We start from the raw sequence: 21,272 nt of genomic DNA, 5'->3' as shown, positions 1-21,272 counted from the left end.
CCCTGCAAATGAAAAAGCAACAGCTAGAACCTTTGGGTGAGATGAGTTAACCTTGTATTTTCTTTGCTATTCTTATTTCTACATTCAGAGAGGGTTTTCTGAAATGTAGGGGAACATTGAAAAAAATTGACTTCACAACTCTAATCTGATGGGGCACCACTAAAAGCCCTGAGAATTTATAGAATCTTGGAAGAGGAGATTTTGTGGGGTGAGATTACAAACCAGGACCCCCTTTTGCAATTAATTGCAAGTCTCTGAAGGGTCACTTTCACTTAGTAGCAAACAGCTGGCTCCTCTTACGTTAACAAAAGTGGTAACAATAGATCACCCACAGAAAAGGCACTTCCTCCTGGGAGGACTCCCCACACATGCCAAAATGGATTTGTAAGTTAACAGAAAGAAAAGCTTGCGAAGACCCTGGTGAGGATTGTCCTCTGCCAGCTATTCCCAACCCTTTTGATCGGGTGAACCGCAAATCTAACCTTGCTTTATATGGTGACTGTAACGGACTTGCCCCACCCTGAAGGGCTGGTGTGAAGCAAGCCTGCTGAAAAGGCCTTAGTGACAGCCAGAGTTAAGGCAGCAGGCTCCGCTATACAAAAGAACCCACTTGATTGGTCGAGCAGAGGCACAGTTGCCTATGGCCAGGGATAGGGGGAGCCAAAGTGCTAGCAGCATAAATAGACAGTGCGGTGCCTGTCAGAGTTTAGTCAAGATTGGGAGAGAGATTCAGGAAGAACCAGAGTTTGACAGAGAGTGGACTGTCAGGTCTGAAGCTGAAGGATTCTGTCTCAGCCGAGTTAGCTGACAGAAGTCCAGTCACTCTACAAGCTGAGGAGGCTTGTCAGAGAAAGGAGGCCCTGAGTTTGGTGCAAAGTGATGCGCCAGTCAGTGGCTTGACAGTGAAGACTGTCCAGACATAGCGTCTGCCGTGCTCATGTAACACCAGTCTGGGAAGGCCCAATCCAGTGGCAGTGCGGCCAGTTTGGGATTAGTGTGAGAGAGGGAGGCTTTGTATGCCAGAATCTCACAGGGCATAGACTGTGTGTGTGTGTGTACTCAGTGGGTTGTGGATCAGAAAGGACTAGTGTCTGTCTGTGAAGAAATTTAGTAGATCTAAAGCAAAATCGTTCCTGAAGAGACACCTGTGTGTGTCTGTGTGTGTGTGTGTAACCTAAGTAACATCTGAAGCTCTGTAATTTTTAAGTGAAAAGAACCTCTCTGAAACCATCAAGCTTTAGTACCTCTCTGAGCCAGTTTAATAAGTCTTTCTTTTGTTTTAAAAATAAATTTCACCTCACTGTGTAAGTTCAAGCTACCCCTCATGCCAGCCTGTGTTTGTGTGAGAGAGGAGAGGATTGAAGAGTGCCGGTTTGTGAGACTAGAATCCCAGCCAATTTTGAGTTCCTTCCATTTTTGTTTATGGGACTCTGAAGGACATTCCCCTCAGATCAAGAGTGAATGTGAGGTGGGACCCTTTATTATATTTGGCAGCCAGCAGCAGTTTTGGGATTCTGAGTTCCTTCTCTTTAATGGTGGCAGCAGAGTGAAAAACAGATCACTGAACACTAGCCTGGGATATTTTGGGTGGCCAAGGAAACCCCACTGGTCAGTTTAGTGGGATCCCTGATTGTAGGCTACACGTCCCGTTACAATTGGTGGCTAGTGGTGGGATAATATCTCTCCCTCGCCCGGGGTACATAAGGCACCCTTTTACAGTGACCCATCCAGGACTGGCCGAAGGTTTTTTAGCGCCCTGGGCAAACTGTGACCTTGGCATCTACCTATTTCAAACATTCCATTGTCTATAGTGCCAAAACAGATGTTTTTGAGAAACCAGCAAACATCTCAGAAAAGGGGGCATGGTTTCCACTGTGGTCTCCAAGCAAGTGGGAGTTCATCGCTTCCTCCTCTGCCAGCTGGGCCAGAGCCAGAATTTGAGGAGGTTCCCTTAGGGGTGCTGGGTTGAAGAGATATGCAAAGATGACTGAGAGCAGCAAAGAGAGTGGTGGCATTGGGCTCTGTACAGCACATCTCCCGCAGGAGCAGGAGACTGAGGAAGAGGTTGGGCCATTGAAGGAGCACCGCCAAGGAAGAGCTCATTCAGGCATGCCTCTTTCTGTCCTCTTCTGGTTTTCCCATGGCAGACTGAACAGCTCCCACCTACTATCCAACTTCCCCCTTCTTTCAGCAACTATCAAGAAGTTACCAATAGCCTAACCCTCACCCTTCCTCCACCCCATTCTTGTCACAAAGTTGAAGAGGGATGTGAGAAACTGGGGAGAAAAGAAAGAGAAATATGTGAAGAACAAATGAGCATATAGGGGCATCTAGCGTGGTGTAGTAGTTAAGAGCAGGTGAATGCTAATCTGGAGAACTGAGTTTGATTCCCCACTCCTCCACCTGAGTGGCAGAGGCTTATTTGGTGAACCAGATGTGTTTCCGCACTTCTGCATTCCTGTTGGGTGACCTTGGGCTAGGCACAGTTCTCTCAGAACTCTCTCAGCCCCACCTACATCACAAGGTGTCTGTTGTGGGGAGAGGAAGGGAAAGGATCTTGTAAGCCACCTTGAGTCTCTTTACAGGAGAGAAATGTGGGGTATAAATCCAAACTCTTCTTCTTCATCACCCATTACTATTCATTATATTTATAGACCCATTTTCTACTTGGACGCCTCTTATTATTCTCATAGCTGTTTTAAAGGTTTTAAAGGTTTTGGCAATTTATTTATAACTGTATTTTATGTTGTACACCGCCCGGAGCCCCTCGGGGATGGGGCGATATAAAAGTCCAAATAATAAATAAATAAATAAAATACTTGAGATTGAAGGTAGATTACATGGTATAAAAGCAATGTAATTAAATAACATGAGAGACTTTTTAAGCAAGGCAACAGGACCAGAGTTGCAAGAATTCAAAAAGTGCAAAAAAGTATTGCACATGTTGTGTCAAGCAATACAGACAATGGAATCACAAAAAATGAAAACAGGGCTGTAAGATCATGATGGAATAGCATACACTGTGGCATAGACTGCAGTCCTCTATTAGCTTAATGAAAATGCACTTGCAAACAACTATTTCACATAGTTTGCAAAATTAAAGTAGTGTGGGAGGTTTTTTTCTCCAGTTCTTCACATCTGCAAATACAACCTCCTTTTTTCCCATAAATTTTCTGCAAAAGAAACAAAAAGCTCTGCCACCCAAAAGAGTGTTTTCAGACCAAGAATGCCTATCATTTTTTTTGTCTTTTGTCTTTTCTTTATTTTGTCTCTTAGGTCTTTTGATCTTATTTTGTGCATTACTGAACATGGTTCTTTGTATAATGAAACTGAATGTCAAAATATATTTTTACTTTCAAATGATGGGGGTGGGGTGGCTGGGCAAGGCTAGGGAGGCACTAGGACCCAGATGGACCATTCCACAACAAAGAGGAGACCAGCATGTTGAGTTATGTGGCGGAGGAATATACAACCCTACTAACATCTTTTTCTGAGACAGATTATAATATGCTCCAGGAGTGGCAGAATTCTGACTCTTTAGAGGCAGTCTGCACATGTGGGGAAAACAAGCCCCCTCAAATCCCTGAGCATTTTTGAATTGTAAGCACATTCGACAATACCTTATGGGTCTCTGGTTTGCAGTTACCCTCTGTAATCAATAAACCGCATAGATTGCAGCATGAGAAATGGCTGCCTGAAGGCTAGGCCATTCCCTTATAGTGTTCATGCTCTCATAAGCATTTGTCCTCTCCTCCTTCGAGATTTTGAGTCTGGGGGAAGGGGAACAGAATCAGAATGACAACTTGCAAAAGCCACGCAATGAGTCACACCCAAAAGCTCCAATTAGGACAGAAATTTGGGGGTTGCTTGTGAGAGAGTCTATTGAGAACTTAACAGAACTGACAGACTGTGAGGCATTGACTGAAAGCGAGCTCTGCGGAGCTTTGTGTCGCTTTCCCAAGGCATTTGCTGTAGTAATGCACCGCTGACCCAGCAGCACCGTGGTCGAGCGCTGGAACACCTACGCTCCTACGGCCTTCTGGTCGCACCGCACCCCCACTCCTCATCCCCCCTATGAGTCACGGGTCATGAACTGTCTGGCTCAGTCACCGGGCGCAGGGACAATGGTCTTGCCCCCAGGTGAGGATTAGGCTCAGACGCTTACGCTCCTCTCCGCACGTAGCCAGGTGAGATCATGCATCACATGATGATCTCCCGGGACCTCCGGCCTCCCGAACTCCCTCCGCTCCCTTCTGCTACACCGATAGAATCGGCTAACAATAAAAGGTGCCAGGAACCAGCACGCCGAGAGACTCGCTTAGGAACACGGACCTCGCGTTCTCGCTGGCGATCTCCACCAGATGAAACCCTCCGCTACCTCGCCTCTTCCTTAGCTGCACGACCCCGCGGGATGACTACAAGCTGGTGCCGAAACCCGGAATCTCGAACCTCCACCCTGCTCACCGTCGCTTGAAAGGGTCACCGGGTCCGGCTGGATCGGCGCATCGGGCGACTCTTCGCGACAGAGCCTCGCTACCGATGTCACTGCTACTGACGCGGAGAGAATGTTATGTCGCCATCAGGCCTGGGTAGACCTATGGCTCCCTTGCTGTAGGCCGCCCTCCTTTCGATCTTTCACCTTCAATTTCAACCCCGAATTTTCTATCCGCTAAATTGACGCTTCGTCCTCCTTCTGCCCCTTGCTCCTCCTCCTCTTCCACTCCTTCCCATAGTTCGGCCGCCCCTTGTTCGCTTCATTTTCTCCGAAGCCACCGCGACTCCTCCGGCCAGCCATCAGAATGGCGCTGGTTTCAAACTCGCAGAACGATAGCCACGATCTGCAAAAGAAAGAAACCCTGACGGAAGACGATGCCGATATCCCCGCTTTGTGCCCCATCCATTCTTACAGATACCGAGGAGGATGGCATTGTTCGACGGGTTGTCGAAAGTACTCTTAAGCTATAATATCCTCACTGAGTCCGCAAAGCAATGCAGGACGTAGGAATCACCAGCCCCTATGTGAGAGGCATGTTGGAAAGCAGTCGCCAGGAACCACCTAATGGTTCCGAGGACTGGAAAAAACCACCTTCGCGATGCTTTTAAACCCGCATTGCATGTGATCTGGGAAAGCCAGTACCGCCAGCAGTGCATAAGCAAGCAGGAGCAGCCTGGCTACGGCTTCTACACCATCAAGCAGAGCTTTATGGCTGCTGCCTGCCGGGTGGCCACCCTACGGTCGCCTCTGAATGCGCCTCTACAATGCGCTTTTGAAAGTCCCCAATCAAGGACGGCCATCCCACAGCTTTTCTACCCCCCGGCAGTAGCCTCAAGAGCCCTATTCTGCGTTTGTGAACAGGCACCAGAAGGCCCTCACGAGCCAGGTTGACAACGAGGGAGGCTCCAGGGCTAACTCCTTAAGCCTTTGCCAAGGAGAACGCCTGAGTGCCGCAAAGCCGTCAAGCAGGCCTAGGAAGGAACCCCGAAGGGTCACATGCTCAAAGCTTGCCAGGGATATCGGGTCGCCCATCAAGCCAGCTTCTAGCCGCCACTGGGCCGCTATGAGACAGCCCCAGACGTAGTGCCTCACCAAGGCAAGCCAGGACATTTCGAGGAATTGTAGGCTGCCCGCCGGGGAGCCTACAACCCTGACGGAGGAGGGTCTCTCCCCAGAGGGCTAAGACCCCAGGAGTGCTCCAGACCGGGCGCCCACGCTGGGAGGCCCGCTACCGGCATCTCCCCAGTCCCCGAACCAAGATCCGTGACCTCAAACCCTTCCCCGAGCTCCCCATGAGATCTTCGGGCTGCCCCAGCTCAGTATAGCAAGTGATCCCATCCCCACGAGACCTCATTGGGCTGGTCTTGCCAGCTTGCTCCCCTACGTCTATACTCTCCTGCTCTGCTAACCCCTTCTACTTCCAAAGTCACTCTGCCTCCCCAGTGCCCCAGAATGGTACGCAAGAGATTTCAAAATCTCTGCAGAGTCCATAGTCACTGAATTGCAACAGAAAGAAATGCTGACGGAAGAGAACGCCAACATTCTGGCACTATGCCCAGTCCGTCTTCATTATCCAAGAGGACTGCCGCTTTGAACTCCTTCCTCAGAATGCCCCATAGCCAATCTACAGGACAATGAGGCATGGAAAGTGGGGAAGATGCTCAGACAATGGCCTTAAGCCAAAGTCCCTGAAGAAGAAGCCCCTTGGCCCTCTCCAGCTGTAAGGTTCAAACCAGATCTCATAGCCTCTGAGCCTGTGCAAAGCCCTAAGCTCAAAGCCCCAATGGCAGCAAAATCGCCAGTACCTCTGTAGAGAGCAAGATCCCAAATCAGAGCTGCAACCTCCCTCGCTACTTTATATCGTGCCTGTATGCCTATGTATGTTCTGTATGTCTTGTCCCCTTTCAAGAGACTCCTAAAGTTTCCCTCATAAGAGGGATTTTTCCATTGCTTCTAAGCTATGCCTTGTGCTTCAATTAAAGTTTTTTCTCCTTCTGATTATGTGCTAATGCCTTGAAAGGCTTCTCACCATTACAGCATCCGCCTTTAAACGGGACACAGCTCGTATGCTTCCTAGGATAAATGGCGGGACCTGCTTCAGTCACTTCCATCTTAGTTTAAACCTTCAAAACTCTTCTTCAAACCTTTCCTTGAGAACCTTTTCCCTTCGGTCCATCTGAGCCTACACTAGCCACATTGGCTGGCGCCAGAATTATTTTCATGCCCCACATTTTCTGCTGAGCCTCTGGCTAGTCACAGTGCCGGGGTCTCCCAGCCACACCTATCTTACACAGCCTCCGCTTGTGAAGGTGGTAGGAAGCAAGCTCAAACCGGCCAAAGTCCTCTTTACAGGAGGGAAGGTAGAGCTGACTTCCAACCCCCCGCCTTCTTTTCTGCACACCCTCTCTAATGAACTGACGACTCCCACCCTTAGATCTAGGATCTGATAGTTGGTTTTTGCAAACCCCCTCTCAATTTGCTCGTGGTGGATCAAAACCTCAAGCCCAGGAACTGTTTTCTTTGCATATTTCTCTTAACTTTTCCTATGGATTGCTATATACACGATATGACTATAATTGTGAATTGTTTAAGTTGCTTTGCAAAAAACCCACACTTTAGACGGTGATTGGGATTGTTTTACAAACAAACACCACCTGGATGTGACCTCTCCCTCTCCTAAGCCTTCGGGCAATTCCCGCCTTGTGTCTCTTAACGCCTTTGAATGTTGCAAGTGATCGTTGGTCGGAATGGGCCAACTGCTTCTAAGGTGGTTTTGGCCAAACAACAAAAGAAAGTGGTAGTCCCTCCCCCTATCGACCCAATCAAGGTCTCATCCAGCAGACCATATCCAAAAGTATCGTTTCCTCTATCAATCATTCAAAATTGCTCGCCCCCACCTCAGGGGCTCAGGTCCCTCTATTGTCATGTACTAACCCAGCCAGCGCAAGAAACCCCTGGGGAAAAGCTGCTTGTTTTTCTCTTCCATACAGGAGTCCAGCTCGCCATGCCAGGCCAGCCCCATCCCGGAGCTGGGGCTGGGCCTCCCCTGGAGGATCCAACCCAGCCGCCTCTGTTGAGAGGGCCCCGGATTGCCCCCCCAGCCTGGGCCGAGATGGGAGGGATCTCTCTGGAGCCAGCACACCCATTCTTCCACGGAGATCGCAGCCCTCACTGGGCCACCCCCGAGGAACGGGCAGCCTGGGACAGCTATGGCTCAGAGTTTGATACTGTGTGTCGCTGCCCCTCATCCACAGTCGCCATTCTCTCCCTCTGCACCCCCTGGCTGAAACTTGGAATTGCAGCCAGGAACATTCCTGATAGATTAACCCCTTGGAACTCTCCGCTGTTTTCAGCCGCTTGAATATTGTTGGAACACTTCTCTCACAACCTTGCTCGTGGAGAATCACTGAACCTGCAATGCTAAAGACTATCAGTAAGCTCTCCTACGCTTTGAGAAATCCATGGACTCTAACGCCATCGCCTGCTGTAGCTTTGGTAGTCAAACAGCAAGAGCCATGCATTGGACAATTATGCAACCTAATGGTTGCCTTCCTTCCGCATACATCCAGCCTATGTATCGTTTAGCCATGTTTTATTGCTTACTGTGAACCAACTATTGCTGAAGTTATTGCATGCCTTAATTTTAGAAGTTATGTTATTTGTTGTTGCTGCATTTCCGCCTGTGTCTGCCGGAACTCTCTGCTACCGCTTCACCATCGTTTGCCTTGTGGCTTCACCCCGAAGCCTGCTAAGCACAGCCGCCGGGCCCGCCTTCGACTTCTTGCCGGATGACGCCGGGCGTTGAAGCTAAGCGGAGTGTGTTTCCCTCAGAATCTTCGTGGGAGTCCCCGGACTTGTTTCCCTGTAACACAAGACTATTATCGGGTTGGCCTGTGCCCTGTCCATCAACTCCACCTCCATTGCTCTGATGCCCTGGCCTCGAAAGCAGCAGGAACTTCACAAGTTTAATTTTAGATAATCGTGTCGCCATTGATTATTTGTTGTTATTGCATCACCAGGGTTGTGAGAATGTACATAATATGTGTTGCTTTAATCTCTCTGATAATTCCCAGTTGATTCATATGAAAGCGCGTGAGTTGCAAGAAGTTGTATCCAATCTGAAATAATGCATGTATTGCCCCCATTGGTGGTCAGCCCTCTGGAGCTGGCTGCCGGAGGATGGTTGAGTGCTATCGCACAGCTCTGCATTGGTTTGATTGTATGCCTCATCGCCGGGTCTTGTTTTGTTCAATGTGTATCTACTATTGCCTGTAACGCGGTGTAAGAAGCTCCTCGACTTTCCCCTGCCCCCGCGAACCAAGTTCTAATGTTGCACAAGCAGCTCCTCGGTCAACTCGAATTAAACAGCGGAGGGACAAGCGCCCCTAAATCGCCTCAGCATTTCGGCCTCCTTCTAAAATGTAAAGGAGGAGGAGATGTAGTAATGCACCGCTGGACTCCAGCAGCACCGTGGTCGAGCGCTGGAACACCTACGCCTCCTACGGCCTTCTGGTCGCATCGCGACCCCACTCCTCATCCCCTATGAGTCACGGGTCATGAACTGTCTGGCTCAGTCATCGGGCGCAGGGCAATGGTCTTGCCCCCAGGTGAGGATTAGGCTCAGACGCTTACGCTCCTCTCCGCACGTAGCCAGGTGAGATCATGCATCACATGATGATCTCCCGACCTCCCGCTCTCCCGGAACTCCCTCCGTTCCTCCCTTCTACACGCCCCCGATAGAATCACAATAAAAGGTGCCAGGAACCAGCACGCGAGAGACTCGCTAGGAACACGGACCTCCGCGCTCCCGCTGCTGGCGATCTCCACCAGATGAAACCTCCGCGTCTCGCCTCTTCCTTAGCGACGACCCTGCGGGGATGACTACAATTTGCAACATCAACTGTGCCTGTATTTCCCCATTTAGGGTCTGCTGATAAAATGTTTTGATGTCACAGCTGTATTGATAATCAGCTGTGAGCCCAGGCCAGTGATTCTCAACCAGAGTTCCGTGGTACCCTGGGGTACCATGGGAACGTCCCAGGGGTACCCTGACAATGATACTGCCTGCCCCCCCCCCCCCGGAATCAAATGGATTTTGAAGGGGCGGGGGGAGGGGGGTTTGGAAACCTCACGGGCTTCCTTTAAACAACATTTAAAACAGCATTGTTTTATTTGCCTAAATGCAGTGTGGATTGGAAGAGTAGATTTAAAGGGAGCTCTCCCTTTAAATCCCCCCAAATCCATGCTGAATTTAGGCAAACAAACAACGCGGCTGTCAATGCTGCTTTCCCTCCCCTCCCCTCCCCCTGCTTGCCACTCCCCCCCACCTACAGGCCAAAAAAGGAAAAACCCTTAAAAATGCAAAAAAAAATAATTCAAATGAACCTCAAAGGTACCCTGAGATATGAAGAGCGAGGTCAAGGGTACCGTGACGTCGAAAAGGTTGGGAAACATTGGCCTAGGCCCTTGATGGCGAACCTATGGCACGGGTGCCCAAGGTGGCACTCAGAGCCGTCTCTGTGGGCACACATGCTATCATCTCCCCCTCCCCCCCTCGCCCAGCCAGAGTCGGCTGCCAGCAAATGCGTTGGGAGTCACGCTGCACAGGCTGGCCGTGTGCAAGGTGCTCTGCCAGCTGGGGCTGAGCTTCAGGGAGGTCCTCTTGAGTCAACCTGATTTGCTGTAAGTACCATCTACCACCCCACAAGTACCCCCCCCCCCACAAAGCTTGGGAGACTGGAGGCTGGCACGCTTTTCTTGGCGTGTAACTTTTGGGACCAAACTAAAACTTTGGGGGTAGGATTAAAAAGCAGCAATCTGAGTTAGGGGCTTGCCAAGAGCAGGGCAGGCACAGTGATGGGATTCAGGCGCTCGCTCCGATTGGAGTGAACTGTTTGTTAAGGACCCTGCTCCCCTGGGAGAGAGAGTGATGGGGCTTTTAGTGGCTGGGAGCCCAGGGCGGGGAGGAGAGATCTTGCAAGGTCCTTAGGCTCGCGACGCCAATCCCGTTCCCACAGGATCAAAGTAAAAGTACAAAAGACAACAGGCATTTCAAACCGATAAAGAATTGAGCTAAACCAGGCCCCGACCAACTGGCAGGAAAGGGAGAAGAGCATCCCTTACTGCCCTGAGCATCCCTTCTCCATTCCCTTTATCAGAATTAGGGCCATTCTGACAGAAGCAAATGTGGGACAGAGAGGTCCGTTTCAAAATATTCTCCATGCTTTTATTTCTCTGTTCCTGTTGCATTTTTGTGGGAAGTCAAGTGCTGTGATGACATGTGAAGGAAAAACCACAGATCAGATGGCTGCTCCACAAATTTAGCTTTCCTGAAGTTATCCCACCCCTCGCACAGCATTCTTGCTTAGGATTGCCTTCCTTGACTGCCTTTTTACTTTTATTTTGTGGTAGTGGGGTTATTGAGTTTCAGAAAGTGAAAGTTTTACTTCCCTTTCCCCCTGCACCCCTCCCCCTTCCCGCGCCAGGCCCCCAGTATGATAATAGTGTAATTATTTCAGGGAGATTATTAGCATTAAACTTCAGACCTAGTTTTGGGGAAGCAGTGTAGGTAACCCTGTTAAGCACTGTTAAACCCCACTGATTTTCATGAGAAGAATTAAAGTGCAATCCTTTACCTGGGAGTAAGCTCAGTTGCTGGCAATGGGGCTTGCTTCTGAGTAAACCCTCCTAGGGTCGTGATTCACCCATTCGAAGCGTTACATGGTTGCTTCAAATCAAAGGCACCGACTACCACTAAGCTTACTCCCAAGTAACACGCACCTTGGAACCAACCGTTTTTTCTAAACTAAAACCTCAGTATTCAGGTTAAATTGCCGTGTTGGCACGTTGCGATAAATAAGTGAGATTTGAATTGCATTTTGGGCACTTGGTCTCAAAAAAGTTCGCCATCACTGGCCTAGACCCTAGGGGAATTGCTAGGACTAGATCACCCCCTTGTGGGGATGCTGAGGAAACTCATTTGCCACTATGCTGTTGGGACAAACTAAGGATACCTGCTTAGTTGTCCTTTGAATTGCTCACATCTGGGGAAACAAACCTTACCCTCCACCTGTTCAAACAATAATGTCTGCCTACTCACACACTGTAGGACAATAGAAGTCCCTCTCCTCCTCCTCCTCCTCCTTTTCCTCCTGTGAGAAAATCACAGTATTTTCTAGCATGAAAATGGAGTTCCGTAATCAGGCTGCAGGCACAATGGCTCCAATCAACTCTAGTTGCACATAAATAAGCTCTGAGTGTGGCACTATTTGCATAAGAACAGTGTTAGAGCGTACTTGTTGAGATGCTCAGTCAATTCCAAGCAGCGTAACAAGAGACAGACTGTACTTTTACCCAGAATTCAGTCCTAAAATCCAATTTATGACTACTGTTCCCAGTTCAGAAAATATGCAGTAAAAACACCCCAATAATGCATGTAAAAACACCCCAATAAGGACTATACTAGTGACACTGGGAAGGCATTTCAAACAGGTCAGCGATCTCTGCCCCTTGGCCCTCTGCATTTGGGCATTCAGACCAGCCGCCTTCCCATTTACTTACCAAGGTTACATAATGCGCATTCCAGATCTCCCTTGACTTCTTTCTTGATGCTCTCCTGCATATCATAGGGGCTGTGGCTCTTGTACCTCTCAAATACTATTAGGGGAGGGAAATAGAGGCACAACGAGAACCTTTATTTAGATCAGAGTCCCCAACCTTTTTATTTATTTGCTGGATTTATATCCTGCCCCATCCCCAAAGGGTTCTAGGTGGGTTACAACATAATTTAAAACATCATACAACTTTAAAATATAAATCTTGATTTAAAACTTTAAAACCAATTAACAAAAATATTACAATAACACTGGTTAGTAAATTAATCCTTCTCACCAGTTCCACCTCTCCTTCCTTCAAGGTGAAGGAAAAGAGATTCCACCTAAACATCAGGAAGAACTTCCTGACAGCCAGGGCTGTTCGGCAGAGGAATGGACTCCCTCGGAGTGCGGTGGAGTCTCCTTCTTTGGAGGTTTTTAAAGAGAGGCTGGATGACTGTCTGTCAGGAGTGCTTTGACTATGTGTTCCTGCATGGCAGGGGGGTTGGACGATGGCCCTTGGGGCCTCTTCCAACTCTATGATTCTATGATTCTCCCACCGCCTCTCCCTCTAGAGATCGAAAGGTGGTTTGGTGTATTTGATCAATCCGACTGGCTAGTTGGGATGTGAATTTTGTCTCTGTAAATGCTCGTCTCGGCGTGTTTCAAATTACCTTTCTGCAGGTGAGGATGGCTCCTTTCGCACATGATGTTGATACACTTAGCAACATCGGTTCCCTTCCTCTTCACACCGGTGTCATACAGGTCTGTGGATGCAACAACAACAAAAAACCCCAACAGCTTCTATCCTGCTTCTTTTCTGGACTTTGGCATTAGGACACCTCTCAAAATATTGAAGTTCCCCTTTTGGTCAGATCGACTTTGTTTGTAGTGATCACATATTTACTCCCAGTATTTCCACACTCTGCCTTTCTCCAGACACAATCAGGCCTCAAGGCAGAACCCAACCATAAACACAGTGCAAAAATAATCACAAATTAAGACCATGGACACGCAGTATTGAGGCAGATAATTAAAAACCCATAACCATATCTATCACCCTCAAGTTGTCCCATCAGCGCTTCTAAACAGCTCTGCTTTCTGGCCATGCTAGAAAGTCCTGCAAGTAGGTGCCTGCTTGCCTGCCTTGTACGTAACAGGAGGCTGGCCAACCATAACTATGGGACAACAGTGGAACTTCCAGGTTCAGAGGCAGTGTATCCTGGAATACCCAAAGCTAGAGATATACATCAGAGGAAGATGGTTTTCTCCCTACCCAGAGGATTCTAAGATTGTTTGTAAGACATGCCTTTCGTTATGCCTGTCTGCACTGGTGCCCCTGAGAAAGGCAGAAAGTGCCTGGTGACACTGGGTGGCGCATCCATCTGACAGCATGGGCAGTAGAGTGCTGGCAAGTGTGTGGATTAGGGGCCATCAACAGTTGGCCCTTCCAGAAGCCCTGGCCCGGACATGTCAACACCAGCCATGGCCTGGAGGAGTCTAATATTGTTTTTAAGATGTGCCTGTCTGCACTGGTGCCCCCAAGAAAGGCAGAAAGGCAGAGTATAAAACTTGTAAATAAATCATTAAAAGATGGTAAGAGGGCATCTGTAACTACACAGCATCACCTACCCTGGCATCCTGGTCAATCAGCTCATAGTCGACCACCGAGCAGTCCTCGTTTCTCTTCCCCTTAAAAAAAAAAGAACGCAAAGGACATCAACACCAAAGTAAATGTCTGTTTCAAGAAGCGCTATTGACACACAAACTGTTTTACAAGGTCTCGTTCCCTCATACAGATTTGTGAACTCGGTTGCAACAATTCCCATTTTACGGAATGAGTATCAGATGGAGACAACTTATTTGTCTTTTCTTTCACCCATTGCCTGGGTTGGAACTCTCACGTCAACATATTGCTTTAAATATGCTGCCATGTAATGTCTGTAAATTGCCAGTAGGTGGCAATATAGTGCTGTTTGCTCAGGTAACATGGAGTCCTCCCAAGAAATTAGCCTCTCTCTCTCAGTTTCTATGACAGAGAGAGAACAAGACAGATCGCTCCAGGTCTGTGGGAGAGGAATTCATTAGATAGTCAGAAAGAAAAGTTAGAATTCATCTACTGTACGGGAGATCATTCAGTGGCATGTTAGGAATGGTGGTGAATTTGAGCCAATGGACTCTTTTGCCAAACTGGAGGATATCTTAACTTAGGTAAACACCCAGCCTTGCTCCTCTATGTATCCAACCATGACTTTAATCTTTGGGAAATCACTAGACTTTCTGAAGTAAAAATTGGGCAAAACAGAGCCACTGTGCTCTTTAGTATCCAAACAGATGCCAACAATCATATGATACAGGTATCAGATTTCCAATACGGTGTTTCAGTTTTAGCTTAAATATATCCACTGCATAGACAACAAGATAGCAGAGTGAATGATAATCAGCAGAGAAGAAAAACAGCCAGACACTGCGACCTTCACCTTGGCCAGCGCGACCATCAACTTGCGAAAATCACCAGGTGTGTCCGAAATGTCCTTTTCCAAATCAGTCTTGTACACTGAAAAACAGATTGAGTATTAATCGGATTCAACTAACAGTGAGATGTTTGAAAATTCTGTTAAAAATACTGAAACTCAAAAGAGTTTTGAAATTCTCTGTTTCTGAAAACAAGTGCTTTGGAGTGCTTTGATTGTGTGTTCCTGCATGGCAGGGGGTTGGACTTGATGGCCCTTGCGGTCTCTTCCAACTCTATGATTCTATGAAACAAAGAAGTCTTCACTCACTGGTGGGAGACAGTGATAGAAGGAAACATGAATCTCCTTTCAGAGGAAGTTCCAAAGTTTTGATGCCACAACCAAACCCTTTCTGGGTTTGGAATAACTGGAGGAAAAAATGCAGGTAATTCCCTCTTTTTTGCTTGGCCTAACCAACTTACTCTCTTTGTAGACTTTGTTAACTGCATTGAGTTCAGAGTTGGTCCGTGAAAAGATGATCTCGATCAGGGAGTCTTCGTCCATCCCCAGACCCTGAAAAGAAGCACAAAAAACACATAGAAAAATGCTTCCGGAATGGTTTGCAGTTCTGACCAAGGTGTGGTTGAAAAGTCAGTCCACAGTTTCAACTGAAAGAGAAGCAATTTCTTTCCCTCCCACCCCACAAAGCAACAATAGGAGAGTGTTTCCACACTTTGACATCATGATTATTTTCTGGGGGGTTTAATCTAATGCTGGAAGATGCACATTCTGCAATTATGGAACCCTCAATGTGAGAAGAGAATCAACATCACGGGGGGAGGACCCCCCACTTTCCTTCATGGTAAATATATCCTTATGAACAACATTTGGCCATCACTGGGTCACTGGATGGTTCAATAAAAGTAAACTGGGAATCATTCAAAACCTAGCTATCTGGATGTCACCTTCAGTTGGATTGAAAATTAATTATTTCCCCCTCTGCACCGAGTCTAGTGTACACATAAACTGTATCTGGAAAGTGTGTTTGGAAAGGAAGTTACAATACTGGGCAGCCCCTTTAAAAAAAAAACCCAACTGATTATCTCTGCAAACCCTGAAGGACCAAGCCACACTTTGCAGGACAGGCACAAACTCAGATTTCATTTGTCTGGAACAAGCAAGAGCCGTTCAGGGGGCCCAATGCTATAAAATATGTATTTCAAAGGCTCATTTCATGATCAAAGTCTAGATTTTAATCAGCGGGTTCCTCTCTGAGCTGCAAACATAAAAACTTAATTCCGAAGTGCGACTTTGAACTAATGTTGAATTAACGGAGTGTAAAGTGTAAATCTGTTATGAGGCTGTTAATACAATAAGAAAATAACTAACGTGTCAGGTGTTAATTAAACTCTTTGGGAATTCAGGTGACCTTCCTGAGTCCCGCTGTCAAAAGGATTCCTGTGGAAGGCTAGGAAATTATGGTCTATTCCAGCCGGCATCGGCAACACGTTAGCTTTGAGTAGGAAAATGAGTAGGGCATGTTTAGGAAATATCCCATCATTAAGACAACTCATTTACGGGTCTCTTGTTTTTATACATCACCATCATTATTAATAATGATGATTATTAATAATAATGTTTAAAACAATAGTAGCAGTGTAAATGTTTGCTTAAGAATTGGGTACAGTTCTTTAACCAAAATATCCACATAATTTCCTGGCTTTAGCACTACAAACGAGGGATATTTTTGCCTTGATAAAGTGTACGTGACAAAGAAAGAATGTAAAAGAAAAAGGTACAACAGTGAACAGAAAAAGGATGAAAAAATATTGGTGCCAGTGGTGGTTTATAGAATAAAAAGCCCATCTCAAATGAAAACACTGAATGATCTATAATCTACATTATTTCACAGTTTTAATTCGTGATGAGCCATTTTTGCGTTATTTCATTCCATCACAACTATGCTGGCAAGAGACAGAAGAGGGCAGCATTGGATTTTTAAAAACCCTCCGTACTAGCAAGAACTGAACTTTGGCTAACAGGCTACTGGGAGGAGGGTGAACTAAGTCAAGGGAACCCCAAAAGCTAAGCATAAGAGAATAAACATATGCAAATGTAACCTCAGCTTGTGGGTTCTGTGGGGCAGTACTTGGAATGAGTTGCAACAACAGTTTTAAACAACAAAATGGTTTACTTTTCTTTACAATTAACACTTTTAAAACATCAACATTTAACGTTACAATTCAAGGTCCTGTTCAGGTTGCATTTCAAGTCCTTCTATTTACAGTCTACTGATATTGCCAAGTCCAAATTCTTCTTTGCAAGTTGGCTGGCTCCTGAAGACTCCAAGGGCTTGATGAACAGGTTGCAACATGATGAAGGTTTCCAGGAGAACTCTCACCCATTACAACCACAAAAGAAAACCCTGAAACAATAAACTCCAACATTTACAACATAGCAAAAACAACAACTACCTTCCCAGTAGTTCCCAACAATATTGCAATTACCTTAACAAGGTGTTAAGGGCTTATAGAAATCAAGGTCCGAGTCTGGTACCCTTGTCTTCTGCAAAGAGCTCTTGCAGCCTTTCTGCTGCTCTGAGTCTCCACCCCCTTACTGGGTCAACCCATTCTGGGCCAACCCATTCTGGGCATGGGGGTTACACAAACACTTTCCCACCCTGTGGACTGCCACAGAACTCTGGATGAGCCAGAAGGTAATTGTCGCACATGTTTAGGGTGTTTCCAGAGCAGATTTTACGCTCAAGCAAATTTTGTACCTGCAGAATATGAATGAAATAAATCATTAAGTGGACCTGGCGTCACGCCAATTCCTGCCCTCCGTTACCTTCATGGTGGCTTTCAATTAGCTGGCATCGTACTGTGCGGGTGTCTTCAAGAGGGCGAGCATAACCGTCTCCAGGTTTCCAGACAGACCAGATTTCAGAGCTGCAGGTAGATCCTTCAGAAATGGGAAGGAGATCAACACGTTAAGGCTCAGACCCAATTGTGCCCCCCACCCAGCAACATAAGCTATTTTGAAGGTTACCATCTCCCCTTAAAAACGTAAAAATCAACCATATTCCATTTGTAAACATTAGTTTGCTATTTCCCAAGTCACAACCCAAAAAGAGAAGAAGAAGGAGGGTTTGGATTTATACCCCCACTTTCTCTCCTTTCCTCCCCCCCCCCCAGACAAACACCCTCTGAGGTGGGTGGGGCTAAGAGAGCTCCAAAGAACTGGGACTAGCCCAAGGTCACCCAGCTGGCATGTGTTGGAGTGCACAGGCTAATCTAGTTCACCAGATAAGCCTCCGCATCTCAAATGGCAGAGTGGGGAATCAAACCTGGTTCTCCAGATTAGAGTGCACCTGCTCTCAACCACGACACCACTGCTGAAGTCAATCCAATTCACATATTAAAAGTTAGCACAAGAGAATCTGTGCATTTTTAGTGCCACAATCAATTTTGTACACAGCCAATTATCTATAAAAGCAAATGATAGGGCGGTCTCATCTTATTGCGGGACAAGACTGGCATTAGGTCTGACCCCGCAAAGTGGTTCCTGTGTTCGAAGGCCAGCATCGTCCAGTGGGGAGTGTGTTCCTTTGGATGTCTGAGGCTCAAGCATAAATTTGCAGGCTGAGCTAGGATAACTGGTCCTCCCGGTCTTTAACCTGCAAATGCTGCCAGCCGCAAGACCCAACAAGAATGTCTACACCGGGGCACTGAAATCGCCAGAAACGGCTTTGAGACTCCTTCTTGTTCCTTCTCTGGAAAGCAAACACGATGTCCTGCCGTTGTTCGTTGTTACGGTTTGTCAAGATGTTGACGATGGTTGGCTTGTCCACACCTGCAACGAGAAAGTGGGTTCAGCGGATTTTCACCTCAACGCCTCCTGCATTCAAAGCATCATGGCTGCAAACACCAGAAAGACAAGGTTTGTTTTTAAAGCACTCTAAGCCTCAAAGGTTAGAGTAAGGAAGTAATTCTAACAACAAGCATAAGCCATAGTCTAAGTACTTCTATAAGCTCACGACACTTTCCAACAACCCTGTAAGGTAGGCTAATGTTTTATACTGCCGAACTCCCGAGAGAGGGTGACAGAGTTTGTATTTTCAGCAGAACTGGAAGGTGAAAGTTTCTTGAATTGCACGAGGCTAAACACAGCCGATCTGGTACCCAAATGTTGCTTCTCAAGAGAAGCTTCCTCACAAGCAGGAAAGACAATATGTGAGGTAGAATAGCATTCCAGATTTACCTCTGTCACCCTATTTTCCCCTATGCAGAGAATTTTATTTAACAGGTATGACTTTTCTTGCAATCAAGTTCTTTCACATGAATTCTTGAAGTACAATTTCTTCTGCAGCCCAGGAGGCTCATTGACAAAAATAACAATATCCAGCATTTAAGATGCATCTATCCATTATGAGAATCTGGCCTTTATATACAAATGGGTCCATACAGTGTCATAAATAAAGGCTGCCAACAAACATGCTAACATGCCTCCTCAGAGTCAAAGAGCCATCTTTTCCACTGAGAGCCAGCCTGGTGCAGTGGTTAAGAGCAGGTGCTTTCGCCCGACAGAGCCAATCAAGCGGGAAGAGAAGGAGGAAGGGCGACGGTCCAATCGGCGCGCTCTGTCGGGCGAAAGGCGCGGCCATTGGTCAGGAGGCGACCGGGAGGGGCTTCCGTCATTGGCTTCAGGTGGAGGCCAAGCCCCGCCTCCGTGGGATGCCCTTCCCCCTCCGCCCCTTACCAAACGGCAGAGCGGCAGTAGCCCCCTTCCCCCTCCCCCGCAGAACAGGGCTGCTGCTTGGGGGGCTGGACTCTGTGACGGGCCAGTGCGAAAGGCAATGGCCGTTAAAACGATCGTTATAACGAAAGGCAAAGGCCCTTAATGGCAATGGACGTTCTAACCATGGCAGGCTCAGGGTGGTATGGTGGGGAGGGGGGGGAGGGGGGGGGCGGGAAAGGGGTCTTTGTTGTGGCCTTTGCTGCAGCAGGAACTCCTGGCCATGCACCCGGGTGCTTTGCTGTCTCATTTCAGAGCCCCTCCAGTCCCATATTTCTTTCCTGTGAGGGTTTGTGGTGGTCGGGAAAGTATAATTTAGAACCTCGTTTAGCCCAGGCCATTTTAATACTTGTATTTTATTATTTTACCAAACGTTTGGACTGTTATTTTATTGATTTTAAATTTCGAATGGAACTACGGAACGGGGGCGGGAGGGGACGATTTTGTGTCATGCTGCCGGTCTTTGGCTGGGGCAGTTTGCAGTACCGAGCGATGGGGGAAAGACTACAGAAGGGGGGTTGATTCTGTGAAACACTCCCGGTCTATGTGGCACAGGGGACCATATTAGGCGTTACATTCCTGGGTATCTTGTGGCGGAGGGAAGACTACAGAACGGGGGAATAATTCTGGGTGCGCTTCCGGTACAGGAGGTATGCGGGACCCCATTAGCGGTAACACTTTCAAGTACCGTGTGGTGGCAGAAAGACTACAAAACGGGGGGCGATGATTCAGGAGAATACTTCCGGCTCATATAGTATTCGCTGTGACACTTCAAAACAGGGCAAGGGAATGCTGCCATCTAGCGGCCAAATCAATACTGTTCAATTGAGGCGAGCCCGACGGCGGAAGCGGAGCCGTTTATAGAGACGCGCCCACAACCTCCACTTCCGGTGCTTAGCGGTGGGACTACAGAAGAGGGGCGAGAGTTCCATGTGATATATCTTGTCCCTGGGGCTGGGAGATCTCACAGATTGCGTCACTTCCGGGCTTTGATAGCGGAGAAAGACATTGGGGCAGCAAAGACATTGGCCCCATTCAATAAGCACACAATCACAGGCCTCTGAGCAGCTAAAGATGTTAAAGTCCTTTGGGGCCAATGACACAGGGGTGAGATTAATAAGGAGGAGGGTTCTTAGCTGAGTCTCAGCTGTACAAATGACACTTCTCCCTCTGGGGGGAGGTTTGCACGGCATCTAGGAATAATGTGAGTCCACTGTCTCTATGTACGCTTTTTATATCTGGGTCCCCAGTAGGTGTCTGCATAGCATCTCTGAGTACGGTCTATATACGTGAACCCTATGGGAGAAGCCTGCACTTTAATAGTGCACACTGGAAATTGCCCCCCTCTATTTAGGGTCAGAAAGTAGGGTCAGATAATCTGCCATCTGATTAATTTTAAATTTAATGCTGTAGTGGAGGGGGACAGAACGATTGCTTCGAGCTTTGTCCTGCAGGGTTTGGCATTCTTGATCTAGAAACAGTCTTTTCAGTTGAAAATAGATTTCAGAAGCACAGTTCTATGGAGCTCTCTCAGCCCCACCCACCTCACAGGGTGTTTGTTGTGGGGAGAGGAAGGGAAAGGAGCTTGTAAGCCACCTTGAGTCTCCTTTTGGGAGAGAAAGGGGGGATATAAATCCAAATTGGCCCGTGCATTTTAAAGTAAACAGGAAGGCCAGTTGAAAGTTGCAATGTGAGGAAAGAATCCCCCTGCTTTACAATCAGAACAATACACAGACAGTGAAAGAGAAGAGGCTGGGTGAGGGGGGAGTTTTACGTATTTTTGTATCTTTAATTCTGCACCGTTTTGGAGGTTCTTTCGAGATGTGCAGGAAGGTTCCTAGGATAATTTCTCTCGTCTGTTTCGCTTTCCATGCAGCAAGACACAAAGGGGGATTACCAACGAAGTAGAAGCTCCTGAACCTCACATGTGCAGGGAAT

At 47.4% G+C, this 21,272-nt stretch overlaps 1 protein-coding gene across 1 annotated transcript; it reads right to left on the bottom strand.

The window, feature by feature from the left end:
• Positions 1–2,223: 2,223 nt before the first annotated feature.
• LOC125438430 (annexin A2-like) lies at positions 2,224–20,000 on the bottom strand. The gene is given in 9 exon segments (XM_048506873.1): positions 2,224–2,276; positions 12,056–12,151; positions 12,762–12,855; positions 13,720–13,779; positions 14,568–14,644; positions 15,023–15,113; positions 17,388–17,501; positions 18,298–18,392; positions 19,910–20,000. Coding segments are annotated over 9 exon segments (771 nt in total).
• Positions 20,001–21,272: the final 1,272 nt, after the last annotated feature.

The sequence above is a fragment of the Sphaerodactylus townsendi genome, linkage group LG08 (assembly GCF_021028975.2).
Source record: "Sphaerodactylus townsendi isolate TG3544 linkage group LG08, MPM_Stown_v2.3, whole genome shotgun sequence".
In the NCBI taxonomy this organism is placed as follows: domain Eukaryota; kingdom Metazoa; phylum Chordata; class Lepidosauria; order Squamata; family Sphaerodactylidae; genus Sphaerodactylus; species Sphaerodactylus townsendi.
Note: the sequence above shows the minus strand (reverse complement) of the source record. Positions and strands in the feature narration are given on the sequence as shown.